The sequence below is a fragment of the Malurus melanocephalus genome, unplaced genomic scaffold (genome assembly GCF_030028575.1).
Source record: "Malurus melanocephalus ecotype Western Australia unplaced genomic scaffold, MMel_1.1 scaffold_675, whole genome shotgun sequence".
Classification (NCBI taxonomy): Eukaryota; Metazoa; Chordata; class Aves; order Passeriformes; family Maluridae; genus Malurus; species Malurus melanocephalus.
In genome coordinates, this window is record NW_026623907.1 from 228,727 (window position 1) to 241,623 (window position 12,897).

Here is a 12,897-nt window from a genome sequence, read left to right on the forward strand (position 1 = left end):
GAAATCACCCCTGAAATGGCATTCCTGACACAGCCAAATCGTCCCCAAAATGGCACTGCTGATGAGGGGATATCACCCCTAAAATATCACTCCTGACACAGAGAAATCACTCCTGAAATAGCACTGCTGATGAAGGGAAATCACCCCTGAATTATCACTCCTGACACACCCAAATAACCCCTAAAATATCTCTCCTGACACAGAGAAATCACCCCTGAAATGACACTGCTGATGAAGAGAAATCACCCCTGAAATGACACTGCTGGTGAAGAGAAATCATCCCTGAAATATCACTCCTGACACAGGGAAATCACCCCTGAAACAGCACTGCTGATGAAGGGAAATCACCCCTGAAATGGCATTGCTGATGAAGGGAAATCACCCCTAAAATATCAATCATGACACAAGGAAATCACTCCTGAAATGACACTGCTGACACAGCCAAATCACTCCTGAAATGGCACTGCTGATGCAGGGAAATCACCCCAAAATGGCATTCCTGCCACAGGGAAATCACTCCCAAAACATCACTCCTGCCAAGTCCATACAGGATATTTTCTACCAGGAAACCAGGGAGGCTGGGATGCTCAGCCTGGAGAAGGCTCCAGAGAGATCTCAAAGCCCTTTTCAGTGCCCAAAGGGGCTCCAGGAGAGCTGGAGAGGGACTTGGGGACAAGGGATGGAGGGACAGGACACAGGGAATGGCTTAACACTGGAAAAGGGTAGATTTAGGGTGGATATTGGGAAGGAATTCCTGGCTGGGAGGGTGGGGAGGCCCTGGCACAGGGTGCCCACAGAAGCTGTGGCTGCCCCTGGATCCCTGGCAGTGCCCAAGGCCAGGCTGGACAGGGCTTGGGGCACCCTGGGACAGTTGAAGGTGTCTCCCTGGTCATGGCAGGGGTGGCACTGGATGAACTTTACAACCCCTTCCAACCCAAACCATTCTGGGATTCCATGAATTAATGACAGGAGAACCAGAGGACATGAAGGGACACACTCAGCACCACCCACCTCTTCCATCTTCTTGCTGTAGGTGTCTTTGGCAGTGGCAACTGCTGCTAAATTGTTGGCTTCTGCTGTGGCCTGTAAGGGCAAAAGGGGCACAAAATTTAGGTGCAGAAGGACAGGGTTAAGCTGTGCAAGGAGCAGCTCCCTGGATACTCCTGGGCCACCCCAGAAGGAGCCAWGGGGGCTCTCCAAGCCTCCAACCAATCCCAAGGAAGATCATCCCATATTCACACACCCAAAAGCCTTCACTAAGAGAGGATTCCCACCCTCCAAGCCAGAGCAACGAAAACTTTGGCTTCAGCTGTGGGAACCAGCAAGRAAAGTGATAAAAGGCTCAGCCACAAGTAAACAGCTCCAGCTGCAACCCCCGGCAAGGCTGTCTGGCTCCAGGAGCCACTTCCCGGTGTCACCTCTTTGTGTGGCACCAGAAATTCCCCACAGCCCATCCCAGGTGTGATTCCTAAGCCATGTCAGGTTCATGATTGCCAAACACTTCCCAAAGTGCTGCTCCTCGGGTTTCAAACTGAGGCATTTGGAATAAAGTCACAGCTGAGCCATTGTGCTGCACCAGCTGGATGCCTGTGCCCATTCCTGGGAATTAATGGCATTGACAGTGCAGGAATTCCCACAGCTCCCACTCACACGTACCTGCAGCATGGACTTGGGGTGTGGCAGCTCTTCCCCTTGGTAGATCTTTATGTATGCCTGGAAAAGTGCAGGGAGAAGGAAATCACATGGAATGTGGTGCACAGGAGCAACAGCAGCCACCCCCACCCAGCTCCAGACACAGCTCTGGCAGCACCCAGAAGCAGGGAGGAGGAGGAGGATGTTCCAGCACAAGATGGATTTGGTCAGAAAATGCCACTCCTTGGGTGACCTGGGTCATTCACTGGAGGCTCTCCCTCCTCTGCTCACTCTGAGCATCCCTCCTGAAGGATCTGCAGCTCCCTCTGTCCTTCCCTGGAGCAGAGGAGCCACAGGCAGGTAGCCCTGGAGAGTAGGTGGTGAGAATTACTCACCAATGTCTTGCATGGAAATGGCCCAGTAGTCATGACAACAGAAATAAGCTTTTTCCAAAGGCTGGAATGCAGCCCTCAGTTTATCCCACTTCAGTCCTCAGTTCTGGAGGACAGGAAAACAGCTCCTCCCACTTTCTGGGCTCACTGTGTGGTCAAACACACGACCGTGAGGTGTTTGCCCTCTGCTGCAGTGAGCCAGGATTGTCAGTGCTGCCCTGCCTGCTGCTTTCCCCTTCAGTTACAGCAAAATTCCACAGAGGAATAAACCCACTTTCTCTTAAATAAATACCTTGAAATACTCCACAAGGCCTCGACAGGTGATGTGGTTCCCATTGATCTCTTTAATGTCCAGGTTCTCGGGACTAAGAAGCCAAGGAATCAAAATCTTCAAGTTCTTGATGAACTCATCGTCTATTTCTGGGAAAAAAAAAAAGGCATCACAAAAACCCAGAATAGTCTGGTTTGGAAGGGACTTTAGAGACCATCGTGTTCCAACCCCCTGCCATGGAAGGCTCTTCTCTCAGGGGGTGGAAGGAACAGGCTCTCCAGGGAATGGTCACAGCTCCAAAGCTGCCCAGAGCTCCAGGAGGGTTTGGACATGGCTCTCAAGGTGGAATTGTTGGTGCTTCCACTTAAATTAAATTGTAAAGGACTGAAGACAGAAAAAAAACAATGCAACAGCAGGAATTTGGAAGGTAAGGAGAACAGGGAAGATCCCTCACATTTCTTCCATCAGAGCACAAAAAGCTGAGGGCAGTTGTGARGGAACAAGAAAATTGTGTCAAAATTGCTGACAACTCCTGTCTGCACAGAGCACTTGTTCCACACTCCTCAGCACCTGAGATTGAGGGGGAACTCCAGGGAYCAGCTCAGCTTCCACCAGCCCAACTCCCTCCTGCTCAGCATGGAGTTTGGCTTGAGAACACGTCTGAGCCAGACAAAACCAGGGAATAACTCACATCTCTGCCTGCTAATTTATTTAAAATGGCTAATGGACTGCTTTATTGCTAAGATTGCAGCAGCCTGGAACCAGCCATGCTGGTGAGGAGCTCACAACAAACACCTAAAAATACCCACAGCACGTGGCTCCTTTCAGGGTGGAGAATCTCACCACAGCTCTTTTCTCCTTCCCCCTTTTATTAACCTGCTGAACCAAGCCTGCCCTGTAGGGAAACCACTGATCAGATAAGTCACACRGATTAAATATTCCCTGGAAAGCTTTTCAAAGTGAAATAACGTTCTAAAGCTTGTGGAACCAGCCTTCCACAAGCACAGCGTTGCAGCAACCAGGCTGTGCCTGTGCAGTGAGGGAATTAACTGCAGGTTTAACACCATGCCCATAAATTTTCAGTCTCATCCCTGCCCTTCCCAGTTTTCCTATCAGTGTCCTGGTATTGCCAGCAGCTCTCAGACCTTTTAAACCTCCTACACCTTTTTGCTTCCCACATCTGTCTGCTGGACTGGGAAGGAACAGATGAGGTGTGACCATCATTGGGAGGAGGATTCAACTCTTCTCCCAGAAGTTTTTTCATGGAAAATATTTCTAGAGGTTTCAGGAACAAGCAGGACAGTCTGCCAGGGAATTTGAGGTATCAGCTTAGAAACCAGAGTGCCTTCATACCTTTCAGTCTTCCATCGAAATTGGGGTTGGTGGCAACTTTGAGGCCGGGGTGAGGTAAGAGGAAGCAGGAGATTTTGGTGAAGCAGGAATGGATGTGCTTCCTGACATTCTGCAGCTCTTCATGCTGATTGCCTGATACCTGTGGAGACAGTAAATCCCACAATCACAGAATATCCTGAGCTGGAGGGACCCACAGGATCATAGATCCAACCCCTGGCCCTGCACAGACCCCCCAACAATCCCCCCTGTGCATCCACAAACACTCCTGGAGCTCTGGCAGCCTCGGGGCTGGGACCATACCCTGGGGAAAATTCTTCCCTCTAGGGGAGAACCTTTCCCAAAATCCAACCTAAACCCACCCTGGCACATCTCCAGCTATTCCCTGGTCATCAGAGAGAGGAGTTTGGTGCTGCCCATCCATTTCTCACAGTTTGGGGCCCAGGATTTTCCTTCTGACAGGAATATTGGGATAATGCTGAGCCAGCAGTGCTGGCAGGAGAGCAGGATACTCCTCTGTGGGTGCTCTCAGTGTGGAGAGGAACACAGAAAGAGATCCCACAGCCATGAGGACAAAGACAAGGAACTGGAGGATCTTTAACCACGTGCCCCAGAGCACGTTATTAACATCTAGAAAATGCATGTGTTTATGTATGACTGGAATACAGAAACATTGGGGATTTCCCATTAGGGCATTCCATGTCTCACATTTAATTAGGTCTCTCCACTACCAAATCAGCCATGCATTTCCTGACTGATCCCAAGAAGAACTTGCCCATCATTTTTATTGTACAACTACATAATTACTAAAGCATCATTCCCATCCCTTGGGAATCTGCTGATTCCCATTGCTTTTGACTTTTCCCAAAGCATTACAGGGAGCTGAGCTTGGGCAAAAGCCTGAACATGGCAAGGAAATCCATCCTCCCAAAATGTCTCTTCTGTGATTTTTAAGGCATTAGCTGAGTGTGACCATAACAATCACTATCCAGTGCTGTGGCCACCCAGCTGAACCAAAAATCATGGAATCACAGAGCAGATTGGGTTRGAAAGGAYCTTAAAGAGAACCCTATTGCAYCCCTGCCAGGGGCAGGGACATTTCCACCACCCCAGAGTAGGCAGAACGTACCTTCAGCCTCTTCTCCAAGAATTTTGCACCACCATCAGATCCGTAAGAAAATTCRTAAGGGAAGCTCCAGTCACGAACAAGGAATATAAGGGACTAAAAAAAAATAGAACAGTTGGATCAGGGACCTGCTGCTCAGAGCCCACACCTCCTGCACCCTCACCCTGCTTTACACCACAACAAAACCCATCCCTGAGTCTTCTCCCAGCTCCAGCAGCATCTCCACCTTTCCTGGTGGAAATCAGAGACCCCAGTGTGCAGGGCCACCCCACCATGGCACAGAAACCACAAAGAAAAGGGGGAGCAACCCCAAATTACTGCAGCAGTTTGAGATCCTGGCTGGGAGAACAGCATCAATCACCTAATCTGCCCAAGAAAAGGGATTGCTGCTAAGCAGAACAAAAGGCAACGAGCTCCCTAATTCCAGCCACATTTAGCTCCATCCTATGGGAATTCTGCAAGCTCATTTTTTCAGCCTTTTTCACCGGGCAGCCTTCCAGACAGACTTTTAATGAGAAGCAGATGCAGAGGAATGAGGGTGAATAAGAAATCATTGGCTTTTGTAATCTTTATTGAGGCATTCAAAGTTCCTGGGCAATAAAGAAATAAATACCAGAAGGGTCAACTTTTGAATCTTTGGGGAAAAAAAAAAAAAAGTTTCCAGTAAAAAAATCAGGTCTCCAGTGCCTCATCTGTGCAAGGGACCAACAGGGTATGGAGAAAATAAAGGGTTTGGAGGAGGAATTCCTGAATGCCAAAGCCCAGGACGGGCTAGGCAGAGGTGCCAGGGCTCCTCTCAGGCACATGAATAAACAGGTCAGCAAGTGGAACCCATTTCATTGGAATTTCCCTAAAATTTGTCTATGTTTAGAACAAAAATCTAATGGAGGCAGGGGAAATATTTCCGGTCTTTATTTCTCTTCCATAAAACATCAGAAAAAGTTGGAAAAAAAGAAAAAAGAGAGAGAGAGAACAGTGAGTTAGTCTTTTTTTAAGTGCAGGAAAAGCCACAGTGACTGCACCCAGTGAGCTGGTTCAGGACATGCTGTTCTCTCAAACACCATGAGATGCTTAAGAGACATGTACGTGTTTAGGACTTTTCCACAAACACATCAGGCATGCTTTGAATTGGGAATTATGTTTTTTTTTTTTTCCTGAAATAAAATTGCTCCAGACAGGCTGTGTTCACCATTGCCTTTGTGAAGGCCCCACAACCAGGGCCAGCCTCTGGTGAGGGCTCCTCAGTGAGAGGAGGGAGACAAAGGGAAATGTGAATTTTCCACTGCCAAGTCTCACCTTCCTGATGTTTATTTACCACCACACTTGGAGAATCACAGAATCCCAGACTGGTTTGGGATGGAAGAGACCTTCAAGCTCATCTACATCCACCACCTTCCTCCATCCCAGGGTGCTCCAAGCCCTCTCCAACTTTGGACACTTTCAGGGATGGGACAGCCTCAGCTTTTCTGGGCAAACTGTGCCAGGGCCTCATCACCCTGAGTTTTTCTGCTTTCTAATCAACACACTCATGCTTAAAAACATGTTCTGCAGGAAGCAGCCCACACTGGATGTGGACAGGAGATCATTTCTCACCTGGCCACACCACCATCAACCTTTCCACTGAATTTGTCACACCCACAAAGGTTCCCAGCAGCCACTGGATAATTTTCCCCTGATCATTAAAGAAGATGACATTGAATCAGAGRGAGCCTGAGGGGATCCCAGGGAAACACTTCTGAAGGATGATGATTCCCTGCTACAATTAGTTCAGTGTGCTCTGGCATCTATCAGTTAATGAGTTTTTAATCCATTAACAATGGATTAAACCAGACAATTCTGACTTCATTTGCTTTTAATCAGCATCCTGGAGAGATAAGGCTGACAGAAGACGATGGATCTTGGTGAGAGTTACCTTTATCAACCCAACTCGTAGTCTTGATAATGGGATTGTTTGACAAGACTCACCATCCACTCACACCAAACTGTGTGACTCGACAGCAATTACAGTGTTTGGGAAAAATCAGAGCCTCTTATCCAGCCCTAATGATTTAAGCATGTTTAAGTTTCCCCTCACAGCCTYCTTTTTACTGATGGAGTAGGAAGTATCTCAGTTGCACTGGAATATTTGGCTACATTATCCCCACAGTTTTTAAATAAGGAGCAGGAATATTTATTTCTTGTCTGGCTTTTTGCTGTACCATGTTACAGCTTCTTTCTTCAAGCTCTTGCCTGTCATATTTTTACTGGTAGTTTTACCATTTATTAGTCACCTGCCCACACCAGAATCCAATACACCCTCAAATACATAAATTTTTCCATTTCTTGTATTTTTTAACCTTAATTTTATTCCTACTTCCTGACCACAGACACCTTACAGACCCCTTAGTCCTTCCACGACAACAATTCTCTTTTCATGTTGGCAAGCAAATGTAAAATAGCTGTAACTCATTCCAAATTACTCCTTGTGTTTTTACAGCATGTTTTATTCTTGTTACAGCTGTTTTTTACTTTGGGAAGTTCACAAACCCCCATCCAACCTAATCAAAACACTCCTGTGTCTTTAAAAACAGGAACCAACCTCACTTACTGTGGAAGCCCAACTCTGTCCCCTTTTTTAACACCAGCTTTTCACAGGCTGGGAAGCAGCAGGATGAACAGATGTCCCTTATTTGAAGTTAAAACCCCACTTACACCGAGTTTTCCCACAGCTCTGTTAATCCTTATCCTTTCATTTTGCCAGGAGCAGGGATTCCCAGGGCAGGTGAGTTCAAACCTCTCMCAGCAAAGGTTGGGCACAGTTCCTGAGTACAGAATGTGACAAACCTGCTGCAAAAGCAGCTGCTTTCCAAGCCTGACAGGACAGGGCAGAGCTCTTGGGATGGCAAGGGCTCAGAGAGGAAACAAAGAGGGATGTGGGATGTATTTGGAAGCATTTCTGGCAGCAAGGAAGCACAAARCCCTTCCTTGGAGCAGCAGAGCCAATCCCCAGRCAATCCCATCTCCTCCCATCCTRCAAACTGCAGTGACACCTCGTGGYGAAGCCAACGGGCTCCGGGACAAATGAGCCGGCCAGGASCCTTGGACTYACCTGGAAAGGCTTCTGGAATGTCTCCTCCATGGCCAGCCGGCCGTACTCGGTGAACAGCTGCAAGGAGAAGCAAAAGACAGGACAGTGAGTTTGATTCAAGCACAAAGCTCTGCTCTGGCTGAGCAAGGACCCAGGGAATGTTTGGAGCTGTGCCAGGGTGGGTTTAGGTTGGATTTCAGGGAAAGGTTCCCCCCCAGAGGGTGCTGGCACTGCCCAGGCTCCCCAGGGAATGGTCCTGGCCCCGAGGCTGCCAGAGCTCCAGGAGCGTTTGGACAGCACTACCAGGGATTATTGGGGTCTGTGCAGCACCAGGGGCCAGTCCATGATCCCTGGGGGTCCCTTGAGGGAATTCTGTGAAGCAGCAAGGGACATCTGKGACTGGGGATTAAGAGCAGAGCTGGACACAAAGCGGCTGTGGGCTCCCAGCTCATCCCAGAGGCACATGGAGCTGTTCTGGATCATCACCAYGCTGAGCCCTCATGTGAGAGATCCCAGCCTGGAGCTTTCAGCTGCCCAATCTGTGCAAAATGGCTCAGATCAGCTGCTGGTTTCACACCGACCAGAAAATTCACGTGCTCCGGGGGCTGCTGGAGCCCTGCTCYCTCTGAACACTCCAGGAACGAGAGGAAATGAATTCAGAAATAAGTACTTTCCCTGCAAACCCCCGCTGTGCAAAGGCTCTAAAAATCAGCCTACCAGCAAGATTTGAAGACTCTCCAGTCTCTCTGCACTCTAATTTCTAACTGAAGGCACAATAATGTGTTTCACAGATGCCTAAAAATGGGTCAACTTGTTAAACAGTCATGGCTTAAAATCTAAACTGAAGGATCAGTGCTACACTGAATAAATTCAGCGTTTAAAAAGTGTTATTGGTAATAATATTTATGGGCTGAAATAATTCAGAAGTCTTCAAATGCTGACTTTTTCAGATGAACTTTTGCTTTTCTTTCCTTTCTTTAAGCTCCTGGAAAAACCTACCTAATTAATCAATCAATCAATCACTCGAACAGAAGAGAAAGCAGGAGGTAATTCCAGGAAATGGGCAGGACACCTGTGCCACAAAAATCCCATTAGCTGCTTGTCTCCAACTGTCAGGGCTGGAATCACCCCTAGAGTGTCACCTGTACTGAGTCAGTACCAGATGGCAACTTCCAGGCTGGTAATTCACAACTAAAGAATAAAATCCCAGCATGGTTTGGGTTGGGAGGGACCTTAAACCCCATCCAGTCCCACCCCCTGCTATGGGTAGGGACACCTTCCATTGTCCAAGGCTGCTCCAAGCCCCATCCAACCTGACTTTGGACATTTCCAGGGATGAGGCATCCACAGCTTTTCCGGGAAACTTGTTCCAGTGCCTCACAGGAACAATTTCTTCCCAATATCCCATCTAACCCTGCCCTCTGACAATGGGAAGCCATTCCCCTTTGCCCTGTCACTCCAGGCCCTTGTAGTCTCTCCCTCCTTCTTGTTGCTCCTTGGAAAGCCACAATTAGGTCATCCCAAAGCTTTCTCTTCTCTTACCTGCAAGTGCTGCAGATCATCCTCCTGCACATTCTGGGACAAGTTATAAACCTGCATTTAAATGAAAAAACAACTTCAGATCTCTGAGAATAGCCTGTCCTTGGGGCTAACACATGGCTGGTGTGGCAAAAGCCTACAACAGCCCATGGGGACACTGTCAAGGTCCCAGTGGGGCTGGTATGAGCCAAGTCCTGATAGGAATGGAAGATCTGACAGGCTCTGGGGGTCAGGCTGAGGAGGGAACTCCTCCAGCCCAGAGGTTTCTTACCTGGATGGAGCTGATCATTGTGCTAAGGGCAAACACGGTGGCCGAGTCCCGCAGGGTGGACTGGCTGTCAAAGGTGCCCTGTGTGTCCATCAGCAGCACGGCGACCTGCAGGGCACAAAGGTCCTGTCAGCAYCCCCAGCACCCAGGCAAACCCACCCCATGTGCCACAGGGGGTGGATGTCAGCTGAGTTACTGTGCTGGGAGTCCCACTGCTGCTGCCTCAGCCTCTTATTTGTGGGGGTCAAAGGAAAAGCACAGCCACTCCTGACAGCAGGGTGACTCCAGCAGGTACTGAAATTAATGCTTTGCACGGCAGTGAGGAGCTGCTCTGCTCCTCAAACAGCTGCTGTCAGGCTCTGCTTCMCTCTGCACCACAAACCAAACCCATACTGCACCTCCCCAACCCAAACACACTCAGCCAGAGCWGGGAATCACACCCTGAATGACTCAGCATCACTTTGGTGTCATGSTCTATGTTAAAGAACAGATAAACACAAATATTCCTGGCTATAAGCTGAATTTGCAGGRTGCTCCAAATCCACTGTGACAACTCTGAATGAAGAAACACCATGTTACAACTGCTGCTCTAGGAAACTGGAGTAGTTTGCAAGGATATGAGATTCAAGACTATAGTACAAAAATAAACTCTGGGATTCTCACAGTCAGAGGGACACATCGAGAATACATCAGGGACACACAGACATCACATCACCTCACTGTGTTAAACTCATCCATGCTAAATCRGGGACACAGCACTGAAAAAACCTCCCCTGAACTTCCACAGCCATCAAAGGCATGGCAGGAGAATCTTAAAAGCTGGAAGAGGGAAAMGAGCTGAGAGCAACAGAGAGACACAGACCTTTGTGCCATCGGGCTTGTCCACCAGGAAAACCTCRCTCCAGATCTGAATCCCGGTCGTTTCCCGCTCGGAGCCACCCCTCCAGGAGAAACCAGTCAGAGGCTCGTTGTAATCCCCAACCCAGTCCACTGCATCCTGCAGGGAGGAACAGAAGGAGTTGCTGGAGTTCTCACCTTACTTTGGTTTTATACTTCTCCCCTGTTGGAGAGGTTTCCTTACAAAAAGAGTAAGAGGTTAAAAACTCCATAAGGGAGATTTTTGCTTCCTTTTATTGCTGTGACACCTCAAATCCTGGGGTGGGTTTTGGGCCCCTCATAACACAAAAGACACTGAGGGGCTGCAGCATGTCTGGAGAAGGGAACAGAGCTGGGGAAGGGCCTGRAGCCCCAGGAGCAGCTGAGGGAGTTGGGGGGGCTCAGCCTGAAGAAAAGGAGGCTCAGGGGGGACCTTTTGGCTCTGCACAACTCCCAGATGGGAGGGCACAGCCAGATGAGAATCAGGCTCTGCTCCAGGGAACAAGCAGCAAGAAAAGATTAAACAATCTGAAATTACACCAGGGAAGGTTTAGGTTGGATATTAGGAAAACTTTTCACTGGAAGGGTGGTCCCACATTGGAACAGACTGCCCTGGGCCATGGTGGAGTCCCCATCCATGAAGTATTCAAAAGACACGTGGATATGACACCCAGGGATATGGTTTAGTGGTGAATATGGCAGTGCCGGATCAGCAGCTGGATTCAATAACTTTAGAGGGATTTTCCAGCCTAAATGAKTCTGTGATTCAGGGCAGCAGATGTGAACATCCCCGCTCCAAAGTCAAAATCCATGAAACATTTCTTCCTGGGGAAGGATCTGCTCTATGTTGTGAAGCCCAGGTTCGTGAGAGGTTTGAGCACTCCAAAAGCACCAAGTCCTATCCAGCTCCTCCCTCACAGCACATGGGAGCCACAAGGAACACCATGTCCCAGGAAGAGCCCCCTGAGCTGCAGCCTTACCATATTRTACATGTAGCGCAGCATGAAGTCCATCAGGAATGATTTTCCTTTCCTGAAGGCTCCAGCCACGGACACAGCCACGACCTCCTTATCTCTGACAGCCTCGGAGAGGAGGATGCGGTTCAGGGCGGCTTCATCCAGCTCGAAGGAGTGGTCATCTTTGACAATGAGGACCTGCACTGGCCCTGCCTTCCTCACGGATTCCTCCTCCTCAGAGCTCCACTCRTAAGTCTTGTCTGCAAAACTACCTGTGGGGACAAGGAAAACAAGAGGTTTTTGGTTCCTTCTTCTGCACAGCATGGAGTCATTGAGAGAGGTGGTAAGAGGTYCAAAAACCCAAATATCCATCCCAAAATGGCATTCTCCAGAGCAGATCTGCTGCACCTGGCTTCAGAAAACCCAACAGAGACTCCATGCCACTTTGGGTTCAGCTGAGCACAYGTTCCACACAGGCAGAGCATTCCCTGCTGGAATCACCCTTGACAAACACATTCGATTTTATCCTACAGTGAGAACAGATCCTTGCAACTTCCTACCTACACAGCACCTGCCATAACACCTCACTCAGCCTTTTTTTCAGCTAGAAAAGGGAAGTCCAAACCTCCTCTTCATCCCTTCTGTCCCATTATGTAGGGATCTCCTCTCCTCTGGACACTCCCCACCGGTCCTTCCTGAAGGTTGACTCAAAAATGGAAGCAGCACTGCAGCTGAGGTGCCCAAAGACCTCACATCTCTATCAAAGGATGCTACCTTTGTGTATCCTGTGCCACTGCTGCTCCTGCAGCAACACATTTCTGCTCCATCTGTGGCCTCAATGCTCCGAGTGCAATGTGCTGYTCCTGCCATCAGCCTTGTCAGCAGCATCCCCCGGGACACTCCCAGCAGGAACCAGGCCATGCAGACACAAGCCCATCCTGATAAAAGCCTCTTCTCCACTCCCAAGAGGAAAACACACGCAAAGCACAGGCACTGCCCGCTTTCCCAGCTGGAAATGGCATCGTTCCCCGTGGAGCTGCTGCCCAGGCTGTGGAGGGATCCCACAGATGCWTTTTAAGACCTGCAGCCCTGAGATTTGCAAAGAGCAGGCCAGCTCCAGTAATTTTCCTTTTCTGGTCTCTCCAAACTTTCCAGCACAGGGAAGAGATGCTGAAGGTGATTAATYGTGCCAGTCAGCTCACCTACAGCCACGTGAAATCTCCTTGCCAGCAGGGAAAGGAGCACAAGATGGAAAGTTCCCCCCACATTCCAACAAAAACTTCCTGGTTTGCTGCCTCAGGCTGTAACTTTCCCAAATTTTGCCTCCAGCTAAACCTCCTCAGTCTCTGTTTCAGCCCCCRACCTTGGGGACCCACTTTTGAGCTGTTTCAAAGCACAAGGACTATGTGTGCACATGCTA

At 49.0% G+C, this 12,897-nt stretch overlaps 1 protein-coding gene across 2 annotated transcripts in view; it reads right to left on the reverse strand.

Annotated features, from left to right (window-relative positions):
• Positions 1-11,748, reverse strand: part of ATL1 (atlastin GTPase 1) — a 17,945-nt gene extending 6,197 nt beyond the window's left edge. For both annotated transcript variants that reach the window (XM_057384013.1, XM_057384012.1), the window contains exons 1-10: positions 11,502-11,748; positions 10,508-10,642; positions 9,649-9,753; positions 9,381-9,431; positions 7,860-7,916; positions 4,775-4,867; positions 3,649-3,787; positions 2,317-2,444; positions 1,657-1,713; positions 994-1,083 (exon numbers count right to left, since the gene is read on the reverse strand). In XM_057384013.1, coding sequence (XP_057239996.1) covers positions 994-1,083; positions 1,657-1,713; positions 2,317-2,444; positions 3,649-3,787; positions 4,775-4,867; positions 7,860-7,916; positions 9,381-9,431; positions 9,649-9,753; positions 10,508-10,642; positions 11,502-11,534 — 888 coding nt within the window. In that variant the 5' untranslated portion in view covers positions 11,535-11,748. The remainder of the gene's footprint in view (positions 1-993; positions 1,084-1,656; positions 1,714-2,316; positions 2,445-3,648; positions 3,788-4,774; positions 4,868-7,859; positions 7,917-9,380; positions 9,432-9,648; positions 9,754-10,507; positions 10,643-11,501) is intronic.
• Positions 11,749-12,897: the final 1,149 nt, after the last annotated feature.